The following is a 25023-nucleotide window of genomic DNA, read 5'->3' on the forward strand; positions in this document are numbered from 1 at the left end:
ACAGCTGTACCTTTTGTGATTGTATCCTGGATGTGGACCTGTAAATGTCTTGTAGTAATTCAGGACGTTGTATCATCACATGTATGAGTTGTCATCTTCGGCTCATCTGAGTCGCAACTGGATTTAGTATTCGACCTCTAGAAGAGCAGACCCCCATTTGAGTGCGCCCCGTGGTACTGGTATGCACTACGGCCTGCCGATCGCCTACACACTGCGTCACTTTGCAGAGCGACTGTCTGGGACGAGCTCGTCATTCTGATCTGGACTAGGCTCAAAGGAATGAAGGGGCCCAAGTTGTATGATCCTGCCGCAGACATTCCAGCATCCTGTCTTTTGAAGGATCGTGCTCCGAGGTGATGCATGGGGCTCAGGATTGCTAATATAAGCACCATATTACCAGCGATTCATTCCAGCTCTTCTCACCACGGACAAGCTATAGCCCTATGAGCTGTGTAGTCTTTCCATCAACGACCCAACAGTGTTCTCATTGCATCTTTGTGGCATGATGACTCTCCTTATCTCCGGAAAGCTCCCTGTCCCCGAAAGCACCCTTCGAATCACGACTTCGAGCGCAACATTAGTCCCTCCCACGAACGACTCCGACCCAAGGCTTAAAACGAAGGCTTCTGTTTCTACCCTAATCTCCCCGGATGACAACGACCACCAAGCCAAATCTTCCCCAGATCACTCCGCGGTCTCTCTGGCCATCTCTCCCACCACACACCCCACTGCGTCGCCGTTCGCCACACACGGGCCGACCTACGATGTCCTAGGTAGACTAGTGTTCGTGCCTTCTCTCCCCGCCCCTTCTCCTGTGAAATGGGCTCGCTTCTTTCCTGGTGGATACAATCCTTCCCTCCAACTCCCTCTGAGGGGCAAAAAGATGATGTGGTCGATCCAGGCAATTGGTGGTTTAGCCATCATGTTCTACGGCTATGACCAAGGTGTCATGTCAGGCGTAGTGAACAACGATCAGTTCAAATCACTCATGGGAGTCGATTCGTCCCCGATCACTCCCCGCGATTCAGCAGCTATCGGGGGTATCGTCGCCATCTACTATGCGGGGAGTATCTTCGGCGGGATGTTGGCTGGTTATCTGGGAGATAAGATCGGGAGAGTGAAAACTGTCATGTTCGGATGTATCATCGCCACCATAGGAGGGACATTGCAGACTTCGGCTGGGGGGATGACGTGGATGTGTATAGCTAGAGTGATCAGTGGGTTCGGGACGGGAGGTTTGAACGCTATCATACCGGTTTGGAGTAGTGAATTGGCGGAACACAATGGACGAGGCGCTATTTTAGCTTTCGAGGTGAGTACGATTGTTCTGGAGCTGGCGGCACCACGAGATGTATTTGGATGCATCTGACGCCTTGAGAGGTGTTCCCCAGTCGTCGGTAGATTTGGAGCTTATGAGGTATTTCCGACCAGTTCTTCCTCAACATCGCAGGATTGGCTTTCGCATATTGGCTCGGTGAGTGATCGAATGGTTATGAAGGATATGGAGAACCACTGACGATGTATACCCTTTGCCCAGAGTTCGGACTCAAGTACGTCTCTGGACGATCTCAGTCTTTCATCTGGCGTTTCCGTGAGTGGCATCGTATTGTACTATTGAAATAGCGGCACCTCTTCGCCATCAGTCGACATCACTCCTTTGCGATCATACAACGTTGACTTGCGCCTCAATACTACGTCTAGCTCTCGCATTCCAACTCGTCTTCCTGATCGTCCTCCTCTCGTTGTTCTCCTTCTTCCCTGAATCGCCACGATGGCTAGCCAAAGTAGGAAGAGAAGACGACGCGAGACAAGTCCTGGCGGTGATCAGGACTGAAGACGGGGATCTGGATGACGACAAGGTGAACGAGGAGATGTATTCGGTGAGTGCGAGTTTCCTGCCACCATTTCCCTCACTGCGCGTGTGTAGCGACACAAAATGTCGTGGCCAAGTTCCAGGAGCTCCGGGCCAAAGCGTACATTCTTAGCTCATCCCTTCTCACTTCCAGATCATGGAAGTTGTCGACGTCGAACGAAAGATGGAAGATCAAAATGGCTACATGGCCATGATGTTCGGTTGGGGAGTGGCGGATTCCAAAATGCATCTACCGAGAAGGACCTGGCTCGTCATCGGCCTGCAGATATGGCAGGAGCTCACAGGTATCGGAGTCATCACCGTCTGTGAGTTGTCGACATTGCTAGGTCGAGCATAAACCGAGGGCCGAACCGTCTTGCGGCATGGTTTTGACTCCCAACCTTGTTGTTGCAGACGCACCAACAGTGTTTCAATCGGCAGGATACTTACCTTACAAAGCTGATTGGTTATCCGGGGTCAACAACATCTTTTACAGTACGTCTGTTCCCTCACATCCCTGCTGGCTCGATCCTCCTCACTGACCATTCACCCGCAGTGTTGTCCGTCCTTGTCGCGGTGTTCACCCTCGACAGAGTAGGTCGCCGCGTCACACTGTATTGTGAGTAGCGTATTCCTCGGCTGCAACTTGACACCCCTCTGGCAGACACAACCACTGAAGCTGGGACCGCCTTTGTAGGGGGAGCTGTCATCATGGCTATCTCACTTGCCTTCTGTACCCTCGGGGCTAGGTATGCTGTCATGTCAAGCGGCACAGATACGGCAAAGTGGGGAGCAGTGGTGGCTACTTTCACATTCATCTACACCTCCACGTTCGGAGCGTCCTGGGTGAGTGATGGGATAGACTCGGATGAAATTCAGATTCCAGGACAACATGCTTCATGGCTCGTAAAGGGGATAAAAAAGCTGATGCCCATTTGCAAATGGCAGTTGACGGTCCCGTAGCTGTACCCCACGGAGATCTTCCCGCTTTTCGTACGAGCTAAAGGCGGCGCAGTCAGTGTCCTTGGGTGGTCCATCGGTGAGTAACAGACTTGAGGTGTCGTTCACAGACCACAGACAAAATTGATCTGATTACTGATCCCTCCTCCCGTGTGACTTCCGATAGGAAACGGGATCGTCACCGAGATCACACCATTCTTGTTCAACGCCATGTGAGTCACAATGTTACACGAAAGTCGCCCTGAAGAGAACCGGTCGGTCGCTAAACTCGGATTCAGCGGTGAATGGACATTCCTTCTCTTCTGTGTGCTCAATGTGCTAGGACTTCCATACATCTATTTCCTCTGTAAGTCTTGGTGTTCTCCATCGACTCGGTATTTCCAAAGCAACGCCAGGCCGTCCTAAAATCCGTGGTATCAACGGTAAAATTGACACTTTGCTACTTTGCATAGATCCCGAAACGGCCTGTAGATCGTTGGAACAGATGGACATCCTCTTCGCCCAGGATTCGATCTTTGTACATCGACAATCAATGAGCCTGGAGCGACTTGCCAAGGTTGATCCAGAATTTTTCCATGGTACGTGTATTCAGTCGTGACTCGCTCTGAGACTGGGATCTTGTAAGAGTGACATGGCTCTTCTGCTGATTTGCTGTGACCCTCATAGCTATGGAGACTGGACAAGCCGAGAGCAGGGCCACAAGAATTACGGACACTGCTACTGAAAAACAGGCATGAGAGAATGGGAGCTTGGGCGTTGAACACAAGAAGATTGTTGGGGACCCAGAGCAGGAGAATCACTTTCAGTAAGGATTTCTGGCCATATGCGCAATTCCCAGGCATAACACCCCTGTGTATTACTATAATGTAGGCGAATCTGCCGTTCTTTTGTCTGTTCAGGAGGTCTTTATCGGGGATACTGTCTTGTTTGTACGCCGATGTGAAGTCCAGAATCTCCAATTCAAGCAGTGGTGACTTGCCACAGCCAGCTGCAATGCCACGCTTTCAAGCATGAATTCGCCACCCGCCCGGCTCTCACTACTCACTGCACACGACATCCACTCGGTCGCCAATCGCTGATCATTCCATTCATTTCCATCTGCAGCTGTCTTTCACGACCACTAGTCCACCTTGACATCAGACTCATCCGTACGGATATACAGAAGCCCACACACTTCTATCACATTCGCCCTGCTCCTGATCGACGAACTCGTTCGCTGATCATGGAAGACGTGTTACCTACCCTTATCGTCATCGGTGTGATCTACCTCCTCGTTCGATGGTTTACCGGATCAAGTGAGTGATGCCCACTCATTTTCCCTTACCTTCTCTCTGAAGCCCCTAGCTTCTGCCGATATCCAGTGAGAATGAGAGTGGGAACTGATCAGTCGCGGTTATAGAAACTGGCAACAACGCCAATGAAGGTGGAATCAGAGGCGTAACACCTGCAATGGTATGTCTTGTCTTTCCTCTCTTCGTGAGCGACAATCTACCAAGCTCAGTGACTCCTGCAGTATGTACAAGCTGAACGGTGTATATCACTCTCACAGGTAGAAACAGTGCACTCTGCGTTCCCGCACGTCCCGGTACCCAACATCATATATCATCTATCGAGGACGAGATCGGCTCAAGCTACTTCAGAAGAGATCCTCGAACGAGGCGGTCTACAAGCGGTACGTTCGTCGACGTCTTGCAGACTGCGCCTCTTCGTCCATTCTGTCAACTCCGGTACCGCAAAACTGCTTCTGCACCCTCTCTGCCTGATGATTCTTTCCATGATTGGAATTGGATTCATCAATTGTATGGCGGGACATAAACGCTGATACCACTCGTCCATCAGCCCCCTCCTACTTTCAACATCCCTGCATCGCTCCTGCCGTCCACAACACCCCCTATCCCAGCTACCCCTGCGGTCGGCACCAAACCGACAGCTACGAAAGCTCAATCCTTGATCGATCGATACAATCTCTCTTCCCGAGTCCCCTCACGCAAAGGAAAGGAGAGGGATCCATCAGAACTCGGATCGAGTCCCACCACTCAAGCCAGCGCGGAGACGGTCTTGACAGAGTCAGAAGGGGAGAAGAAGAGTAAATGGGAAGACTCGAGAGAGAAGAGAGAGACGGGTCTGAAAGAGAGGAAGGAGAGAATGATTTTGGAGGCTAGAAGGTGGGTTTGGATCTTGATGTGTCCTTCTTAGGCTGCTCGCTTGTGGGAGGGACGAAAAGACAGTAAACAGCTGCCCGCTGTGAAGGTCGTCATGCTGACACTGGGACCGGTTGTCGCAGACGGTTGCTGGAGAAACAAGCAAAGGAGCAGGAATCTGATTTGAGGACTGCAGCTTGATCGGGTATGCATTATTAAGTACACCTGGACATCGTGTTCCTTCGGTCCGAGCGATACAACCATTACTCCCCCATTCCCATGAGCTTGTTCATCTCCCTCAAACGCGGACCTAGCTTGAGTACAACATCATCCTCGATGTTAGCCACAGCGAATCTGAAAAAGCCGTATCAGCTGACCCTATCCCACGGTGTGCGTTAGGAAAGCGAGGTTTAGCTGAACCCACCTCAACCATTTATCCTCTTTGATCTCCTCTCCGCCGACCACTTCATCCCACGCCTCATCATCTTTCAGATTGGGCATGAAAAAACTGCCAGGTAGGGTGACCACACCACATCTCGTCGCTAGGACTTTGGCAACATCTTCACTGCCGAGTTTCTTCCTTTTCAGACCCAACACGCTAGAAGCATGTTGATAATCTGAGGGGAATTGGACATAGGCGAAGAACCCTCCGGTGGATATCACAGTCCAGCCTGGGATCGCATTGACTGTTTCTGTGAAAAGATGACGACGATGCGAGAGTTGACGGGAGGAGGAGAGGAGGTCTTCGCGAAGGGTGGGGAGGAGCGGAGCGAGGGCGAGTTGCGGCGGTCTAGGTGCGCAGATCTAAGTGTTGAATGAATTAGCGCCGCTTGATGTCTTTGCATACGTAAATTGTCGGGTTATATCTCGCGAGAGTTGACCGCGGCGTGATGACGCAGATGGCCACGACCAAACTCACCTGCATGCAATCACAGATCGTAGTGATGTGTTTGAGTAACGTCGGACTAGCAATGATGTTACCCAATCTGTGACCTGGTATCCTGTATCCCTCTGTACGTCACATAACCCAGATTAGCAACGATCCGTGGGCAAAAATTGCAGCCGATCGTGAGGATTCAGTATCGCACTCACTGCTGAAACTTCCCAGACAGACCAGAGTCTCTCTCCAATCTTTCTCTTCGAACAACCTGTGCGGTACACCCCTACCTCCATCATCATCCTCGACGAAATCCCTGTACGTCTCATCCAACACCAACGCCACCTTGAACTCCTTGGCGAGATCGTACCATTCCTTGATCTCCTCGTGGGAATACACCGCTCCCGTCGGATTATTAGGTGAAGTGAGACATATCATCCTGGGTTCGATACCGTCCCCGTCCGCGTTCGCGTTCGATGAAGAGGAAGAGACGTTCTGGAAGAATGTCCTTGCCGCGAGGAGAGAAGCTTTGAACTTGTTGTGAGGGTCGCAGGGGATATACACCGGTTTCACAGATTGGAGTGAGAGACACATCGATTGGTTGAAATATGCCGGGAGAGGGAGGAGGACCGACGACTTTCCAGGTGGACAGAGGACCATCAACAGAGCCAGGAAAGCCATATTACATCCTGTCGTGATGGCAATATCGGTACCTTCAACTCCTGCTCCACCCTCCCCCGTCGTGGCCCTGCCGTCGGAATCGAGCCCATATTGGATATTGATCTCTTTCGCCACGGCAGAACGTAGAGTCGGTTCTCCGAGAATAGGTCCGTATCGAGCCGAAGCTGGATCGGACGCGGTGCGCGCAAGGGCGGCAAGGACGTCGGGATGAGGGGCAGCCCGAGGAACGCCTTGCGATAAGTCTAGAAGCTCCGCAGCAGCAGCCTCTGAGAGGGATGAAGAAGCATAGTCACGACCCCATGCTTGAGCTCGAGGTATGCTATAGGAAGAGATGCCAATCAGCTCCTAGATCCATGACGACGGAGCGATCATGACAGGATATCTGATTAAAGATTAAAATAGAACGCGCTTTGGAGTAAGCCATCAATCGGTCACTCACGGAGGAGCCTCGGTGGCCTCTACGGCTGGTGCTACTGAAAAGTTGAGCGGTGACATGATGATCGGGTGTGAAGAACGTCTCGGAGATGATGACAGCTCAAACAAGATCAAGGATAGATTGCGAGAAACGAAAAGTCTCGGAAACTGACTGGAGAGATCTCGATCGGATACGGGATACGGGCGCTTAGAGCGCTTAAGTGACACGACAAGTGACTATATATGATCCAGAGCAAGAGTGGAGTGCATTATGCATGTTCGAGATCGCTACTACAGTACATGTATCTGACAGACGAATCTCGCTTCGAGGCCATACCGTCCCCTCCCCCCCCCCGAACACCATTTATCCCCTCCGCCTCGACCTAGAATCGTGATGTATGAAGTACCAAGCCTTATCTCCGCCCTCTTCCCCTAGCACCTCCTTGATGTCCTTCTTCTTCATCCCGACCAGCTCCTTGATCGATTCCACTTTGCTCATCACAAATTTCAGGTTCCTGCCGCTTACACCTGGAAGGGACCGCAACATCTCTACAGCTGCTGCATTCTCGATCCCACTCCTGAATGATGCTTCGCCTTCTGTCGATCCTTTCAATGACGCAACCATCTCATCAGGTTCGTCATGGTTCAGTTTCAGGTCCGATAGGATCCGGACAGATTCGTGAGGCGAAGAAGACCAGATGATTCGTAGTCTTGGAAAGTGAAGTATGAGGAGTACCAGCTTGGATTGAAGGTAGAAAGTATCTCGCCATGAATCGTCGACTTCGGTATTACGTCCGGCAACTTCACGACGAGCGTCTTCGCGTGTCTATAGGAAGGGTCAATGCCGTATATCCACTGAAGTACTACGGCACTCACCCGCAGCCCAAATTTGTCTTCTTCAAACTCAATAAGGAGGATGCAAGTCTCATAGTGAGCCGTCATCGATTCGCATTGCGTATGTCTACAATCCCCCGACATTAGCTTAGCAACTTCCCTAGCATGTCACTTCCACGTCGGATGACTGATGGAACACTGACAATCGACCGTTTGCAAAACTCGCTTCCAGATCGGGCAGAGCCTTTCGCTCCACACACATCTTCGGCGAAAGAATATAATCGCCTACAGTCAAAGTCGAAGGGACCACCTTGATTCCAGCAGCGTCAATCAAGGATGGCAGCAGAGCTCCCATTTCTCGGATATCCACAATGATCTTCAAAGTCACGTAAGCTAATTGTCTGCCCCGCAATAAGAGGAAAGGAAGAGCTTACTCTTGACTCTTCGGCTGTCTCGCCACCACCTGCATTACGACTCGAGTATGTAGTCTTGGACCGCGTCACATTGTCCCTCATCGGTGCTCGAGGATTGTTGTTATATATCGGGATGACCATACTCTGCGCGACAAAAGTATCAGCCAGTCAGGAAATCAGTTGCTGACTGGTAAATTGCGATTGCAATTGCATTGACTGGATGTCGAAAAAATTCACCTGTCTATCTTCGATTAGTTTCTTGAACGCTTCGGCTTCTCTTGTGATCGTTGACAAAAATCGGTCTTCCTCAAACGAGTTCGTGTAGATCATTTGGTACACCCGTAATGATAATCCGGGATTGCTATTTCTGTATACCTGTAACGGTGATGACAATTTCAGCGACCGACGTCCCGGGTGAATGACTCAGGACCGGGCTCCGACGACAAAGGTCAATTGATAGACACATTGTCTGACGCTTAGGTTTCTTCTCCCTTTAAGACTCACCTCGAGTCTTCTAATGAACGCCAAATTCGGCTCATACATGACCACGAATCTGGGTCTCAACTCCTGCAGAAGGATGTCGTCGTCTTCCCCTCCGTAGGGTCTGATGATGACCGCGTCCTCGGGTGCTATCAATCCATGTTCGTCTTCGAAGTTCTCTGTCATCAAGCCACCGTATTCATAGTCCGACCCCCTTGTCCCAGGTTCTGAGAAGTATAGCGAAGACGTAAGGGGATCCAGATCGTCCTCTTCAACGACACCCGAATGCGCCAAGAGTGCCATCGAAGGGTCGCTGACGGGTGCTGATGCTGCTGCACCATTCGAGGATCCAGCGCCTCTTGATCTGGTCGAAGGCTTCAATTATAATCAAGACAAGATCGACAGAATGGTCTTACGAATCTGACAGCGCCCATTGCATTTGCATATCCTCCAAACCATCTTCGCCCCCGGCGAATGCCGATTGGGCCTTCATAAGCGTCTCCTTGTGATCGCTATCCGACCGTCAGCTTCCAACTCCGATCTTCAGCTACCCTTATCACTACTCACCGTTCGAGATCTGCCACTCTCGGAGCAGGCATAGCCGCTCCACCTCTTTGTCTCCGTCTCTTGTATGCTGGAACGCCCCTTCCCCTCCCACGCCGATTGGCATCTTCGACTCTTTTCTTCTCCATTTCGCCCCCTTTCACACGGACTTCGTCGCCTCCGTTACTCTGCTTCATCCTACTTGGATCCGAGAGACGTTCCCCGTTCTTCTCATGTTGCCAATTGGACAGGAAAAGGGTTTCCATCATTTTCCTCCCAGCATGAGCGTCAAAAGGCGGATCGGTCTTTTGCATTGTCGTCAGGTACTGTCGTAGTTGGAGACAAGTTCGATCAGAAGAAGTCATCACCAGGACGATGTTTGTTCCTGGTGTATCTGGCAGGGCAATCCGTCAACATGCAGCTGACCGAAGACAATACACGTCTGCACTCACCCGCATGGCTTTCGGCCACCCTAGCAATGGTGTCTTCGACTTCCTTTAGGACTTTCGCTAACAAGCTCCACTTCGGTTGTTCCTCCAGTACCGCCTCCTGACCTGTTCTCAATCTCTTCTTGACGCTTGAAGTCAGATTATCCTCCAATCCTACCATGACAGGTCGGAAAACGGGTGGTGCATCTCCCGTTGCCTCCCTCAACGTCTCTTCGTCATCCCCTTCATCAGCTCCCAACTCCCTCATTTCGTCATCTTCCTCGTCGTCCTCGACCCCTCTTCGTGCCTGGGGAACAGTCTGAGTCTGAGTAGCGAAAACCTCCATGATCTCGTCCTCATCTTCTTCCATCGATACTGGGAGAGCACTATGTTCTCTCTCTGCATCCCGTATAGCTTCTTCCTCATCTCCAAACTCGCCCTCTGGTCGATCGACACCTTCCGCAACACTTTCGGTATCTTCTCTCGCAGCATGCTCCGAGTCTTCATGCTCATTGTCCATAGTGAGCGACCGTCTTGACACTCTAGATTGAGACGCTTCGACTAAGCGACTGGCGGCTCTGGCATTGAACCAATCATGCACATGCCGACCGGGACCAGATGGTAGCTTCTCCGCTTGAAAATGTTGCCGTTGAAGCGTGTTTATATATGACGCAAAAGTGGCCGAATCGTATTCAAGAAGCCAGCTGTATATTGGATTTCAGCTCTCAATCATCCACCATAGAGCCCACAACCTTAACTCACGTATGTAGATTTCGCAGTTCTGTCAAAGCCGCAACATGTATTTTCGTCTTCGCGCCGACTTTATGCCATACAGGCTTGAGCTTCATGCGAACCATCGTATCAAAGTTCTTGAACTGAGCATTACGAACGTTGAGATCTTCCAAGTCGAGGTTCTGTGCCCGTCATCAATTTCATTGCTCGTAATCGTTCGACAAAATCTCAAAAGAAAAGTTCCCAAGACTTACCAGGGAATGATCTCTCTTAAGCTCCACCAACATCGCCTCCATACATTCCGTTATGCTATCTTGACATTGTCTCATCAGATCGGTCATCGGTTGATACATTTCTACGACATCCGCTCGTCGACTAGCAAGGTCTGTTTTGACTGCTTCGTTGAATCTGGTAATTACACAGTCAGCACTAGTCTCGCGAAGGTCGCGGTCATTGTTGATCGAAGCAAGGATGTCAGGACAAGTCTGAGGAGCTAACCTCGGCCAAATCAGCACGCTCGTCATGTTCAGATTCACCAACATATCCTTCATAGGTGAGATACCGTGCGAAAACATCTCCGGCTCGTCTGAGAACGCCTTGCAGAACCCGCTCTGAGCATCGAGCACATTGTATGAGCTTGGTCTCACGGGGTGATCGATCCCAGAATCACGCCAAGCTCACTTGGTTCTCTCGCCTGTATAGTCGGACTGCGAACTCTTCTTGACTCCCGTGTGATACACGTTCAGCATGAAGGATCACGAGGCCAGTGATGAGCTTCGCTGGGACGGTGCCCTCTGCCGGAGGATGTCAGCTGCAGTCCCCCAATGAACAGTGGTCAGGATCTCACTGAGGAAGTCGTTGACAAGGATCTTGCTCGTGACGGAGAACAAACCGCCATGTCTGTACATCTCCTCTCTGTAATTGCGGCGTGGCGTCAGTACCATTCCACGTCCAGTAATCACCACAAGAAAACGGGAGATCATATCGACAGTCACTCAGGAACGTGTCTGATTCGAGGAGAACTCAGCCTACCTCTCCTTCACACTCATCTCGTATCCCACGACTCTGAATCCCGGATCTCTTACTCCCATTATACCTAGCTCATCTCCGATTCCAGCTTCGTCGGCCGGCGTAGCTCCTACCACCAATACCAGATCCTCTTTGCGATCATAGGTCTTTAGCAGAGCACAGACGATACGGCGCAGCCCCAGTCCTTTGGCTAAGATGAGGAGATCGTCCTCTTGCGGTCTGCATAATTGTCGGATGAGTTGTTTGTGATACGGCAAGTAAGGGATATGTCGTCGAGTTTTGGAATAGGACATGGTCGGAAGGAGCCCGGTCTTTTGGCCGATGCAGAGGAGTAGATATGGGATGGTGAAGGTGTTGAAGTAGCCCCGTTTCAGAACCTCACGGCATCAACACATCTGATCAACTGAAGAAGAAGAAGGAGAAGAAGAATGAAAGATGGAATGTTCACTTGATCCCTCGATTTGTTGAACGTCATGAAAACAGAGTTGAATCAACTTGACGTGGAGCCCCTCACAACAGATCATCTCATTTCACCGTCTCAATCCGAAATTTACATCCCATCTTCTCTTACCTTTCCAGCTGTCTATCGACTGCTCTTGTGACATACTCGTTTCACACCTACACCTGAGCGATCGATCGCGAAATGCTGTCTCGTCTCGTGGTCCAAAGGTCACTTCACACTTCCCCTCGACTTCTCTCATCTGCATCTCCTCCGTCTGCTTTCGAAGTGAAATTACGCGATGCTCTCAAGACCTCCATGAAAGCGAAGGACAGACCCGCAGCGACATGTCTCAAGGTGAGTACTGCTGCAGAATCGACCAGCCCAGCAATCAATCTGATGCTGATGATCTCTATCGCCTTCCGGTAGTCTGTATTGGCAGATGTTACCAATGCTGCGAAATCTGGTGCCAACCCTAACGAGCCGACGAGTCAAGAAGGTGTTATGACGGTTGTGCGCAAGGGCATAGCACAAAGGGTGAGTCCAGCATATCTTCCAACGCCGAGCTGTTCTCATATCATACCAGAAATTTCAGAACCGCTGCTGACATTGCGAGCAATGCCTCTGTGACGACCATAGCTGCAAGCAGCTGAATCGTATGCCCCCTCCTCACCCTCTCCCCATCCTGAGAATCATGCTTCCCTTCTAACCGAGATCGACCTCCTTCGATCGTTCCTCCCTCCAATCCCTTCAGCTACATCTTTGCAACAATCGATATCGAAGATCATCGCTTCCCTCCCTGATGACGTCCGAGGGTCGAAAGGTGCCGCTGGTAAAGTTTTAGGGGTCTTATGGGAACAGTTGGGCGAGAGTAAGGCCGGAGTCGATAAGAAGGAAATAGGGAAATGGGTTCAAGACGCTTTGAGAAGATGAACAAGTACCCCGCTCATTGACAACACTTGTGACGACGACAAAATAGACATCGTCAGTAGACATAAACATAGCGTCACATGCACGACTCAGACCCGGTACCATCTGAAACAATATGTATGTATGCGCTTGGGTACTGCCCCGCTACTTTTAATGCTTGGACGGATGACTTCAGTCTGGTACCCTGTCAAACGGAGGATATCTTATCCAATCAATCGATGGATCAATTTGGACAGCTCCAGCCTTCTCTTTCCCGATGTTTGCCATCACGATTTCGCTTTTTTGTCCATCTTTACAGCACAAGGTACCTCTGCTGCCTGTCCGCCTACACTTGACCTCATTCCAATACCATTCGTGCCTCCTCACCTTTTCCCGTCTTCGCAAGTTCACTCCGATTCCTGGTTTACCGTTGTCCCGGTCGAATTGTGATTTGTCTTCTTCTTTCTGTTATTCTTTCCACCACCGATCTGCTACCTTTTCGTTTTACTAGTCTGTCCATCATGATGATCCGTTGTATCCTGTCCTTCATCCATGGTCTGATTTTCAACGGCCATTTTATCCTCCCGTTTCCTCTGCTGCCTTTCAGCTTTCTTCTCCTTCGCTTCTGCCGCTACGGCAGCTGCTCTTTCCTGTCTCAACTGTTTTCCCTGGTGCCACAGATCAGTGTACTGCGGTAGCGTCAAGTCGGGCAGCTTCCGCTGTGCTCTTTCATATCGAAGCTGGAACAGTTCTCGTCGGTTTACCCGATTAGGTGCCCGGGGTGGCCGAAAAGAGTCGTCCACCAATGAATGTAACTCCGGTATCAATTGCACTCTGCCTTCCGGCATTGTGTCCCTCGAAAGCTGTCTGTCGACCGCCGAGGTATCGTCGCTCATGGACGTCTCGGAGTCCCGCTTTGACAGGTAATCAGCGACATCGTAGATCTTTGATCGCATTGCTTTCGCCAAGCCTCTGTCGGATCGAGCGACATGTTGCAGATACTCGATGACGTCGGATGATTCGAGCATCACTTTAGCCCTGTCTGTACCGTTTCCAATATCCTCGCAAGCGCTCTGGTCATCGTGCATCCGTCCTTCTTCCCGGTCTGATGATCCGCCACTTGTGTCGCTAGCCGATATGAGTTGTGCGCTACCCATCGATCGAGATGGTTCATCTTGCTCCGTGCTCATCGGATCGGACGACGAAGCCCCTGTCCAGAGCCCTCTTCGCCCACGTCCGGTTGAGCTTCTCTCCTCATCTGAGCTGACTCGGTATTCCGATCCGGCAGGTCTCGAAGGTGACCACCTCTTTTCCGCTCTCCACTTGATAAGTGAGCTGTCCCAATTTCTCTCCCTCCTGTGCGGCGATCTACTTCTCTCCCTTTGTCCCCATGTTTCTAAGTTCGTCCGGTACGGTAATGGTATCCGCGTTGGTGGTGGATCAGGTCTCGGCTCCGAGACCTCTATTTGTCAGTCAACTCCATGTCGACATTTGATTCCTTTTCTCTTAAGCGCGTGTTTTCCCTTTTCGATCCACCTTCTGAGATCTGTCGGATTGTCATACCAATGCGCATATGACTGTTGAGATGGTAGATCTTTGACCTCTGGCGACTCATCGTTACTCTTGTAATTGAACTCGGAGGTCAAGCCTCCACCTCTTATCCACGCTGGAACATTGTTAACCGTCTTGAGCTCGTCCAGAATGCCAATGACAGCCAATAAGGTGCGGTCCATCCCAGACATCCCGAGATCGTCCGTGTCCTCCGTCGTGACTGAATTTGCGGCTTGAGTGCTGTCCTTGTGTTCTTGCTTATCATACTCTGGGATGACGATCTGGTTCCATGGTTGCATGACTGCTTTGAGCGGCGAATCATCGAGGAGCACAGCGGTCCTTTCATCGAGTTCTCGGAGGAACGGTGCAGCTGTGATGGAAGGGTCTTGGAGATGTTCGATGACTTTGTTGAGATCTTTTGTTGTTTGGACCTTGCGAGCTGATATCCGAGACGCAACCATTTAGTATATGTGGTCATTGATTTTCTGAGAAAGGTACGCACAGTAGTCTGCTGAGTTCAGACCCATCTTGTCTCTCGCCCAGACACCCGTCAGTCTCCCTTCACCTCTCTTCACTCCTTCTCTCCCATCTTTCGTCTCGTCTTCCCATATCCCTTCAATCCATCTCTGTCCAAAGGCACCTTCCACCATGGCTCTCACGTTATGAGGTTGAGCGGACGACCAAACGAATACTTCCCATGATCTCGGCGCTTGAGAGGGTTCTGGGAGGAAGAGATATTCGAGGAAGCATGAAAGATATGGACGTGGGTGGGACCGGCGACTATCGCCTGCCCCGCGAGTACGATAGACCAAAGCTCCGTTTAGGTCCAACACCAACAGCTTGCACGTAACTGACGTACTTGCCACGAGATTCGAGGGCCGACTGAGCTCGAGATAGTGCGGAGGGGGAAGGGAGACGACAGGAGGGGGAGGTGATCGGTATCGATGGTATTGGGAAGAGGAAGCGTTGATTCCGCTCTGCGATGCGAATCCCCTGGTTCCCCATGGAGCGTCGCTCGAAGTGTATCGTTGGCTGTTCGGCTCGAACGTGCTCGTGTTCGAAGGGTACTGCGGGTGGGAGGACGAAGATGCGTGGTATGGTGGGGTAGAGCGAGGTGATGGGTGATGATGGGGATCACGCAAAAATGGTGGCATGTAAGCTGGATTGTCGTTCCCACGACTTATATAATCTCCAAATGTCTCTTGCCGGTAGTCTATCGAATTGGTGTGACTTGTTGGCTGATGTGCCGCTTCACGCTCATTGCCATGCGTTGATTGGCCGAGGTTCGAGTCGTGGGAAGGGTTATTGTACGGCGATTGGCGATAGTTCGATGGGCCAGCTTGACCGTATCCATGGTGCTCGTCTCCGCGATAATCTCGATATCCATTCCTTCTATCAGTTTGATGGTGGGTCGGGCGGTCTCCATGAAGCTCGGGCGACCATCGTCGATCACGGTCACTCCTGTAATATTGCGCGTCATATATGTGTTCGTGACGACGATAACTTGACATGGTGTAGGTCGAAGAAAGGCTGTGGACAGAAAGTGCCGTCGGCCAATTCAATCAAGTGGATGAATGTGATGAGAACCAAACAAAAATGTCAAACTCACTGTGGCCAGAACAGACTTCTTGTTCCCGATGTCAATTGCCTCGACAACTGGTGGGTGGTATGGAGGAGCAACGATTTGCCAGTGGGCGAGCAGCCTCGCATACGTGTATCGAGGAGGAGCAGTAGCCGATAATACTAATAGTCATGAAGCGAGAAGCTTTTGAACGAAATATGAAGATCAGTTCCCCAACCCTGGATGGGCGATAATGAGAAGGTGAACACATGAAATGTATTGATTCCCCCCACATAAGTCACCCAACAGCTTGGATATCGTTAATGTATTCAGCTTGAGGACATTTCTTGGGCACATCGACGATGACACAAGATACGTACACACCGCCAGTCCTGCCGTATTTGACCCTCATATTCCAACAACAATACGCATAGAGTGTTTGATAAAGTGGTCAGCACAGCAACATGTCACTTGTCATGACGGCCATTCTGCCACCCCCACGAATAGTGCATCGTCACGTGAAATCCTCTCGATATCTTCGAGCACAATTCGATATACTCGCCAAAGCTCAAGGGAAAGGGAGTCACACTCAATACAATTGAACGATGGAAATAGGAGGACATTGATCGATGCTCTACGCATTCTGGTGAATGGAGTACAGTCCAAGATATATGTATACATGGACTCAGCTCTCATTGTTTGGGCCTTTCCTTAGCAATTTCTCGGATGAAAGTCATACCTAGTACCTTGCTCTTCGTTCAACAATTCCACTGCGCTACTTCAGTCTGTCTAGAGCTGTCTCAAGCCCTTCTAGATATCCGTGTTAAGTTCCTCGTCATCCTCGTTGACGTGCAAGTGCGATGGCATCAGCTTTGTTGTTGTGATGTGTGTTGCGCTTCAAACGGCGATATCAAACAGCGCCGCATCAGTTTTTCAGGACATGTATCAATGATAAGGTACGTTCGAGGACAAATGAAAAGAAGCGGAAACGATGCGCAACTGTCGCTTTGACAGATGAGCGCACAAGGCTTGTCAGCGGATCTAATCTGACGAGAATATTGAGGCAGAAAGCAGTTGTACGTGTGACTTGTGTGCTGTGCATGATTTCGGCTACTGAAGCGTCTATCTCGACCACATCTGCGGAATTACTCCTCTCCCGCCTTCTGGCCCTGAACTTCACCGACGCTCTCCCCATGAACCACCTTGTCGACGGTGGCTTTTCCAGGGAGGACCATTGTTGGTGGGAGGTGAGTGAGGGGAGGGAGAAGAGCGGCAGCGGCGGCACGAGCGTTCTGTTGCATGACCATGCTGCGAGAGGTAAGATGTGTCAGTGCCCTTTCGGCAAGCGTTCGCGCAGCAAAAGATCCCTTTCACTCACTCCATGATGACAAGCGCGGCCATGGTTTCTACGATGGGGACGGCTCGGGGCACGACACAAGGGTCGTGTCGACCCTTGGCAGCGAGAACACCTGATGACCCATCGTACCTTGCGGTCTGTTGCTCCTGTGCGATAGTCGCTGGGGGCTTGAAGCCGATCCTATAGATGCGAAAAAGAGAAAAAGGGGTCAAGTCAGTATCTACGCACAGCGAAGTTTCGGACCATCCTCACCTGAAGTAGATGTCCTCGCCATTTGAGATACCACCCTGGACACCACCACTCCAGTTGGTAGTCGTTCTCAGCTTTCCATCCTCGCCTTCGACGAAGGGGTCGTTGTGGACACTTCCGGGGAAAGTCGTACCTCGCAATCCTGAACCAATTTCGAACGACTTGGTTGATGGGATAGACAGCATTGCGTGACCGAGGACAGCTTCGAGTTTGTCGAAACATGGTTCACCGAGACCGAGAGGACATTTTCGGATGACACACGTGACGGATCCACCAAGAGAGTCGTCACGGGCCTTGGCGGCTCGAATCGTCTGGCAAATCCTTACACTGTCAGCGCCTGCATAGCGCGACTACTTTGCCTGTTCTCCTTATCGCTTCGACAAACTCACCTCTTCCATTTTCGTACTTGTAGCCTTGTGGGGACACCTGGTAATCTCCTTGTCGACCTCGACCCTCGTGACAGTCTTGATCAGGTCCACATACTCCTTGCCCAGAACCTCATCATCCTCCTCTGCAAAGGGCAAAGCGACTTTCCCGACACTCGCAACAAAAGCCACAATTTCCACGCCATACGCTTCCTTCAAGTACTTTTCGGCGATCGCACCCGCTGCGACTCGACCAATCGTCTCTCGCGCAGATGCTCGACCACCGCCTGAGGAGGCTTTGACACCGTATTTGGCGAGGTAGGTGTAATCGGCATGGGACGGTCGGGGGTAGAGATCGGTCTCGGCATAGTCGTGAGGACGTTGATCCTTGTTGTGAACGAGAAGACCGATAGGTGTGCCGAGAGTTACACCGTGTTCGGTACCTGACTGAAGATGGACAGTGTCGAATTCGGATCGCTAAAAGTGGGGCAAAAAATTCGGTGAGTCTCTGATGCAGATACTCGACGACGAGATTTGCACTCACAGCAGTGGTAATATCACTTTGTCCTGGTCTTCGTCTAGACAGTTGAGTTTGGATATCCTCCTCTGTCAGTCGAAGTCCCTAACAGACCACACACCCGGGTTGTCAGATATCGTCCGCGACGCTCGTAGGAAAAGCACATACAGGGGGAACACCGTCGACGATACATCCGACGCTCTTGCAATGACTCTCCCCATAAGTGTGGACCCTGTACACTCTTCCGAAAGACGACATGGTGGTATGTGCGAAAATGTAAAGATGAATGAAGAACGATTGAAAAAAAGTCGCAAAACCGAATTTCTGATGAAAGCGAGTCATCGACCTGTTTTGATTCCGTGCCTGGGAACATCGCACTTTTATTTGTTCGATTGTCGCAGCTATCCGTTCATCTATCTTTTGAGTGACGACAACGACCATCCTTTGTCTCTTCAGCTCAAATATCAGATTGAGTGCCCATCTCATTAGTATGGCTCGCCCTCAACAGGTCAAATACAGACGGAAACGACAAAGGGGAGAGTATGACGATGTCTCCGTCACCTCAAACATCACGACCTCGATCAACTTGGCCGATGTCGCACCGAATCCTGACGAGGAGGCAGTGAACGATGGCGAGACGGATCCCACTGCCGAACGCAATCCGCGAAGTCAATGTCTGCCGGTTGCCGATCTGCCAGAGGGTTTTGATGGGGTACCCTTGGACGGAGCTCAGTTTCTTGCTTTGGCGAATCGGACCAACGAGTCTTTGCCCTTTGTGACGAGGGTCGAGAACCCTTACAAGGAGTCTTCGCCCGTCGAGGAGGAGGTTCGGGGGATCGAAGTGGGCGATGATGATGATAGAGGAGAAGGGTCTTCCTCGATGGGCAAGAGAGTGAAGCAGAAACATCCGGCTCTGCAGAGAGATTCATGGGGGGTGCTGTTCCCAATTCATTATGAAGCCTATCGCAAGGTAAGTCTGAGATCCCACTAGCGAGAATGCGAGAAATGCTTGTATGTTGTTCCAATCGTGATGACTTCAACGTTCGACGCAGGACCTCGCCTCCCGATGGCCGCCTTCCAGTCAACTTCCATACCCCGCTTCCTATCCACGTTTACCCGAAGCATCTCGTCGTTCAGAATGGTACATGTTCGTCAACGGCTACGAGGCGATCGCGGAAGGGCAGCGGAATGGCAAGGGGAAGAAAAAGGTTGTCGAGGTGGATGAAGAAGAGGCTTTGAACAGCCGAACAAGTCCTGTCACTACACCTCACGAAGCAGAAGGAAGTAGAGAAAAGTTGCGGGGGCAAGTCAGAGAACCGCTGGTCGGTGTCCTGCAGCAGTTGAATGCGGTGAGTCGAGCTCTGTATGATGGAAGTGCGGTCTGACGCGTTCCGCACACCCTCGTCCTTCTCGCTCTGCTTGATACTGTCTTCTCGTGTCGTCAGGACTAGTATGACTACGTTGCTGACAATGAATTCTGCCCTGGTCGAATTGCACAGTCTCAAACAATCCGTGTTCTTGGCCATTTCGCTTATTGGCTCCACGAGACCATCTCCCAAATCCCACCTTCGCCCGACCTCCTGCCTACGCAACCCGACGACTATACTTCAGACGTCCTCAACCCATCCTTATCGACTTCGCCCGCCTCATCTCGAGCCGTGCCCAATCCGCTCCCCGTCCACTATTTCAACTGGATCTTCGCGCTCATACTGACTTTGCCGCCGCAATTGTCTTCTGACGAGATATCGACCTTGAGGGAGTTGGCCAGAGCAGCGATGCATGTGGCTGGATGGAGATGGATCAGAGGAGTGGTGTTGAAGGATGTGGGAGACGGATGGAGACTGGGTGGGAGAGGTTGGTTGAAGACGAATAAGAGGAGGAGAAACATGACGCCGATACCGATCCCGATCCCGATCCCGAATGATGATGTGGAGCGCATCATGTTGGATGTGGAACAAGAGCTGACAACGGAACAAGACGTCAAGGAGTCTCGGGCAGTCCCGTCCAAGTTGGAATCGGATCTGAGCTTGGAAGATGAGGACACAGTCGACGAAACATTGGCTAGATGTTGGATCATCGTCAATTCTGTGGCGATAGGATGGGGTCAGAAAGACTTGTTGGACGAAATGGAAAAGTTGTTCTCGTAGAGTCATATGCATAATTCATGGATTCTCTCCTTTCTTGTTATGCTGGTACAGGTATATAAAGAACAATGCCGTTTTGAGATATGTACAGTGAGATTTTGTACGACCAAGAAAGAGGATATGACGATACAACACACCTTTTAAGAGATAGCACGCCTGAGGACCAAAATAAAATGAAGTTGAATACTGATCGACCACAACCTACGCTTCCGTTCGCAGTTTCGTTCTGAGAAGGTGCAATAGCCAGTCTTGATCCCAAACTCCGACACCCGGACTACCCTGCCCGATCACCAGATCTTTCCCTGCCCAAAGACCACCTCCTTCAGCTGAAGGCGCTATGGATTCACCACTCATCGAGCCCAACCTCGATCGAGCAAGAGAAGATCGTCTCGGTACTCCAGTGTTCGGTGTCGTTTGGTCTCCATGTCCATTGTCCGACTTGGGTGGAAACGTGAACCCGCCAAACATCCCATTCGCGTCAGCAGTCCCGCCATATTGATGATGGCTCGAAGCTGTGGGTACCATAGGAGAGGCCGACACCGGGAAATCAAATTGGACTTTCGACGGCCGTCTGGTATCGATGAAGCCATTGTCCCCGCTCGTCTCCACAGTGTACAGCTTGTCCATCTTCGCAGCCGCAGCGATTTTTGGAGCCATCACGCACGCGTTCTGCGCGCGAAACAAAGAGAAAGGTAACCATTTATCCGTGAAGGTGTTGACCGCTGCGTCGTAATTCGCGTAGAATATGACAGCATACGGAGGGGTGTAGCTGGTGAGAGCTGGTCGCTTCGAGCCTCCGGGCGTGAGAGGTACAAGAAGAGGATGGAGGGTAAGGCGGGGCAAGATGTGCGCCATGTCCTCCGCCGTCAGCATTTCATCGAGCATCGGGACAATGGCTCGTTCGAGTGCCGAAAGCAGTGCTGCTACTCGTCGAGTCATCACATCGTTCGTGTCGAACTGTATATTTCTTGTGATGATTGACAACATAGTCATCCCCTCAAGCAAAGCCAATGTCTCGCCAATCTGTTCAACCGAACCGCTGAGCTCGTCGTGATTGGTAGACTGCAGGCCGAGAGTACACATTTCCCTCATGGGAAGTTGAGATCGCTTATCCTTTTCGAGAAGGACGCGAAGTCCGTCGAAGGGAGTGGCCTGAACAACAGCGACACCTCCGTATAGCTTGCCGGATTGAAGCTCGGGTCGCAATGTCGAGTCACAGAAAGTCCCCATATCTTCGAGAAGAGGAATAGTATGGTCGAGAGGAACCGAGAGAGTTTTGTGTAGAGCACCTGCAACCGCCTGCGGATCGGCAAAGATGAAATGTCTCGATTCGAGGTCAGATCGCTCAGCAGCAGACACTACTCTTCTGACGAGGAAAATGAGTTGACCTTTCGAGACGGTGTCGTTGCTGTTAGTGAGCTTGACCCAGCCGCTACATGCCATAGGTCATCAGCTATTGCTCAGGGCTGACAGGAACTGACGAATTTACGTGGTCAAGATCTGATCGTAGAGGACCCCTAGCCTCTGTATGCCGTCCATCTCGCCGGTTAACCTGACAGCCAGTTGACAAGAGGATGTCGCAAACTTCTCCAGGAATTTTGTGATGCTCAGCGAAGTTGGCCTGCTTCCCGTGGTCGTTGTCGCTGTGTTGGCCGTGATCATGGATCCTCTTCTGATATCTGCTAATGTAGCGGCAAGCGCTGACTCGTCTGTCTTCGGTATTTTTGAGTCATTGGTCATGACTTGATGTATTGGAGACATCGAGGGATTCCTCCATGACCATGTCAACTTCATCGCCGAAACGAAAGCATCGTGTCCGATTGTGAGATCCATGCCAAGGACGGTTGATTCGCTCGACATACTTTGGCTGAACGATCTTGCAGTACTAGGTAGCTCGCCTCCTGTGAGGGAAGCGATATCGCACATTGGCAACATCCCGTCGGTAGAGTTGACCAATACCCGATCCCGGTCGTCAAGCAGCACTGAGGCGACAACGACTCTTCTTCTTCGGGCGCGCTCTCGTCGGTTGTTGAGTGAGTGGAGCACGAAGAACACGGCACATCCTATACACGCAGTAAAAGCGAGGGCAGCCACAACGCCGGTGATAGCAGCGTTGGTGCCTGTCAGCTTGTTGTGTTTGGTGATTCTTCTCTCCGCAGGCCAGGCATAGGTCGTCCCCATCATACCTGTTGCATTATCAGCATGATTCAGTGGATTACAACACCTCGTAACTCACCGCACAAGTGCATAGCGCAAACAGCCACGGCGAGGATGAGTGCGACACAAATCTTTGAGAACCAGGTATGCTTGAGTTTGGGTCGAAGCATGATGAACATGATGTATAGTGCGATGACGACTGCTCCGCAAGCGATGATGACAGATCCGACGACGTAGCCGGCGTCGTATGCGACATATGGGATTCCTGTGATCGATGCTTGACCGATGTAGTCTAGAATAATAATAGGTTAGTGGCGAACGTACAAGTCGATGTGAGTTAACATACGCATCCCGACTACCCCAAAGCCAGCAGTGATGCCAGTGATGAAGATCTTTGCGATTTCGGCAGGAGTCACAACATCGAAACCCAAGAACATGCCGATCCTCGTCAATGTCGTACTGCGTCCTATCAAGCGGACTTTCTTGGACGACCTCTTCGATGACACCCCATCTTTCTCCGAAAGCGAGCTCAGTTGGTCCATAGCGGTCCGAGGGGTACCACTTGGAAAATGCTTCTCCTCCGACGATGGGGATGATGGACTCGCCGAGCCCGGTATGGAGGTATCTATATCACCTTCCGATAATGACTGAATTCTTGCCAAGGTCGTAGGCCCACTGTACGACGGTCTGTCCGACCGGTGAGCCGAAAGGACATTCGCTGGAAAGGAGGCTCGACGTCTATCATATTGATACGGTGGGGCTTCTTCGCCAAAGGAGGAGTCCATGAGAAGAGGTGGTCCGGAACTAGGTGTGGGGTTCGTGGTCGTATCTGACCTAGCTGGAAAGTTGAATCCGGGAGTGAATAGGGCGTGATGCGAGTCGGGCATCGTGGTGGCTAGGGAAGCTCGACGAGAGCTCGGAGGGTAAGTGACAGGCAATGGCACCGAGGGTGTAGGATGACCGCTAGCAGAAAGATTGATCGACGGTCTCCGTGAGTCGGACGGACTGGTGGACATAGATCCACCAACACGACGGCTAATCTCTTCCTTGACGGCTTCTGTTCCCAATCGGAATTGGAGTTCTTGTAGAGTCTTGTCCTCGGCGATCAATTTGTCATCGTCATTGAGAGCGTACGGCGCATTGGACTGCAATGCGCCAGCTGAGAAATCGTATTTCGGTGACTTGCCACCGATCTTCGACTGATCTGTCCCTCCATCCGTGTCCATCATCGACCATTTGGCAACGCTCCCCGCTTGAGCAAATAACGCACCGACTCCCATGGTTCCTCGCCGCATTACTTTCCGGTGCGTGGATTTCCAGGTCCTATAATCGTCTGCGTCTGCCCTATTCGCGCCACCAGACGATCTCCTCCTTTGATTTGCCCTTTTCTTCTTGCTCGAGCCGAGCATGACCCAATCTTTTAGCTTGGTACCCATCACAAAGAAAGCCATAGTCATAGCGAGACACGAGACAACGAGCGAAAGGACGGTGTAGCCGGCATTATACGCGAGATAGAGTGCAGGATAGCTCCCCTGATCCATCATAGGGTGGTGAAGAGAAAGGGCATTGTTGAAAACGAAATGCATGGCGAAAGTGGAGACCGCTCCGAAGCAGATACCCGCTGCAGTCAATAACGCCTGATTGCGCCATCCTGTGTTGGTCGTGCGCCGAACGAGGAGCTCCAGAGTACACAATGAACCCACGAATGCGATCACGTAGGAGAGAACGATGAATCCTGCATCGAAGTGTTGATTCAGAACCACGTAGCCGTCCGGTACTCTGTAGGTCTCGGAGACTTGGTCGAAGGTAGCAATTCCTATTATAGGCTGTATTGCTGTGTCGTCCGTGTTGCGTCGCGATATGAGGGAAGCCGGTATCCTTATTGCTGTGGAGAAGATATCATGAAAAGCTGTTGACATTGACGGCAACTTGTCCGAAGCTGATAAAAGGCGTAACCGTGGTCGATGATGGGGGTGTGGGAGAGGATTGGCGGCGGCGATGGACGGGGAACCAAGCGACAGTATCAAGAATATTGTTGATCTGGATATTTTCCTCCTCGCGGAGCGGAGTGACCGCTGAGAGGGCGATGAAGGGACCGATGGGGGTGTCGATGCCAGGTGAGACCGTCGAGAGGTGGATGCACGCGGCTGCTCATCCTCTGAAGAAGCGGATGGGTGCTGGAGCATGACTTTGTATATGTTGCAGGGGATGGACGATAGCCTTGTGTTGAGTGATGAGTAGCGGGTCGAATGTATGTTGATATCAGCCGATCCGACCCTCCAGAGATCGCAGTGGTGGCGTTATCCGACCGAGAAATGAACCTGTTCCAAAGATGTTCCAGCCAAATGTCAGATCCAGCCATGCGTTGTTGCTGAAATATACGAGGGACG

The 25023-nt window shown here is 51.3% G+C and overlaps 9 protein-coding genes across 9 annotated transcripts; 4 read left to right on the forward strand and 5 right to left on the reverse strand.

Moving 5' to 3' along the window:
* Nucleotides 1-502: 502 nt before the first annotated feature.
* Nucleotides 503-3549, forward strand: IAR55_002161 (uncharacterized protein; the record flags this gene model as incomplete). Its single annotated transcript, XM_066945278.1, has 14 exons — nt 503-1312; nt 1432-1474; nt 1538-1591; nt 1702-1880; nt 2007-2178; nt 2267-2347; nt 2409-2471; nt 2550-2698; nt 2801-2811; nt 2872-2891; nt 2979-3024; nt 3091-3158; nt 3265-3390; nt 3479-3549. The coding sequence occupies 14 exons, from the start codon at nt 503-505 to the stop codon at nt 3547-3549; spliced, it is 1893 nt and encodes a 630-aa protein (XP_066803967.1).
* Nucleotides 3550-4034: 485 nt separating this feature from the next.
* Nucleotides 4035-5154, forward strand: IAR55_002162 (uncharacterized protein; the record flags this gene model as incomplete). Its single annotated transcript, XM_066945279.1, has 5 exons — nt 4035-4107; nt 4212-4264; nt 4362-4484; nt 4652-4977; nt 5097-5154. The coding sequence occupies 5 exons, from the start codon at nt 4035-4037 to the stop codon at nt 5152-5154; spliced, it is 633 nt and encodes a 210-aa protein (XP_066803968.1).
* Nucleotides 5155-5216: 62 nt separating this feature from the next.
* Nucleotides 5217-7006, reverse strand: IAR55_002163 (uncharacterized protein; the record flags this gene model as incomplete). Its single annotated transcript, XM_066945280.1, has 5 exons — nt 5217-5307; nt 5378-5757; nt 5873-5964; nt 6046-6830; nt 6951-7006. The coding sequence occupies 5 exons, from the start codon at nt 7004-7006 to the stop codon at nt 5217-5219; spliced, it is 1404 nt and encodes a 467-aa protein (XP_066803969.1).
* Nucleotides 7007-7289: 283 nt separating this feature from the next.
* On the reverse strand, nt 7290-11677 carry IAR55_002164 (uncharacterized protein; the record flags this gene model as incomplete). The annotated part of the gene is made up of 15 exons (XM_066945281.1): nt 7290-7751; nt 7802-7886; nt 7963-8135; nt 8194-8316; nt 8410-8547; nt 8677-9016; nt 9069-9164; nt 9220-9589; nt 9648-10327; nt 10386-10537; nt 10610-10763; nt 10854-10966; nt 11037-11149; nt 11203-11270; nt 11388-11677. 15 exons carry the CDS (start codon nt 11675-11677, stop codon nt 7290-7292), a joined length of 3357 nt encoding a protein of 1118 aa, XP_066803970.1.
* Nucleotides 11678-12027: 350 nt separating this feature from the next.
* IAR55_002165 (uncharacterized protein) lies at nt 12028-12756 on the forward strand (the record flags this gene model as incomplete). Its single annotated transcript, XM_066945282.1, has 3 exons — nt 12028-12180; nt 12253-12360; nt 12463-12756. 3 exons carry the CDS (start codon nt 12028-12030, stop codon nt 12754-12756), a joined length of 555 nt encoding a protein of 184 aa, XP_066803971.1.
* Nucleotides 12757-13223: 467 nt separating this feature from the next.
* On the reverse strand, nt 13224-15437 carry IAR55_002166 (uncharacterized protein; the record flags this gene model as incomplete). The annotated part of the gene is made up of 3 exons (XM_066945283.1): nt 13224-14178; nt 14269-14722; nt 14786-15437. The coding sequence occupies 3 exons, from the start codon at nt 15435-15437 to the stop codon at nt 13224-13226; spliced, it is 2061 nt and encodes a 686-aa protein (XP_066803972.1).
* Nucleotides 15438-16989: 1552 nt separating this feature from the next.
* On the reverse strand, nt 16990-18590 carry IAR55_002167 (chorismate synthase; the record flags this gene model as incomplete). Its single annotated transcript, XM_066945284.1, has 6 exons — nt 16990-17152; nt 17223-17381; nt 17454-17761; nt 17840-18292; nt 18360-18437; nt 18501-18590. The coding sequence occupies 6 exons, from the start codon at nt 18588-18590 to the stop codon at nt 16990-16992; spliced, it is 1251 nt and encodes a 416-aa protein (XP_066803973.1).
* A 232-nt stretch (nt 18591-18822) lies between these two features.
* On the forward strand, nt 18823-20479 carry IAR55_002168 (uncharacterized protein; the record flags this gene model as incomplete). The annotated part of the gene is made up of 3 exons (XM_066945285.1): nt 18823-19302; nt 19385-19681; nt 19832-20479. 3 exons carry the CDS (start codon nt 18823-18825, stop codon nt 20477-20479), a joined length of 1425 nt encoding a protein of 474 aa, XP_066803974.1.
* Nucleotides 20480-20677: 198 nt separating this feature from the next.
* IAR55_002169 (uncharacterized protein) lies at nt 20678-24819 on the reverse strand (the record flags this gene model as incomplete). The annotated part of the gene is made up of 4 exons (XM_066945286.1): nt 20678-21908; nt 21966-22662; nt 22713-22925; nt 22980-24819. The coding sequence occupies 4 exons, from the start codon at nt 24817-24819 to the stop codon at nt 20678-20680; spliced, it is 3981 nt and encodes a 1326-aa protein (XP_066803975.1).
* Nucleotides 24820-25023: the final 204 nt, after the last annotated feature.

This window comes from Kwoniella newhampshirensis, chromosome 4 (genome assembly GCF_039105145.1).
Source record: "Kwoniella newhampshirensis strain CBS 13917 chromosome 4, whole genome shotgun sequence".
Lineage (NCBI taxonomy): Eukaryota > Fungi > Basidiomycota > Tremellomycetes > Tremellales > Cryptococcaceae > Kwoniella > Kwoniella newhampshirensis.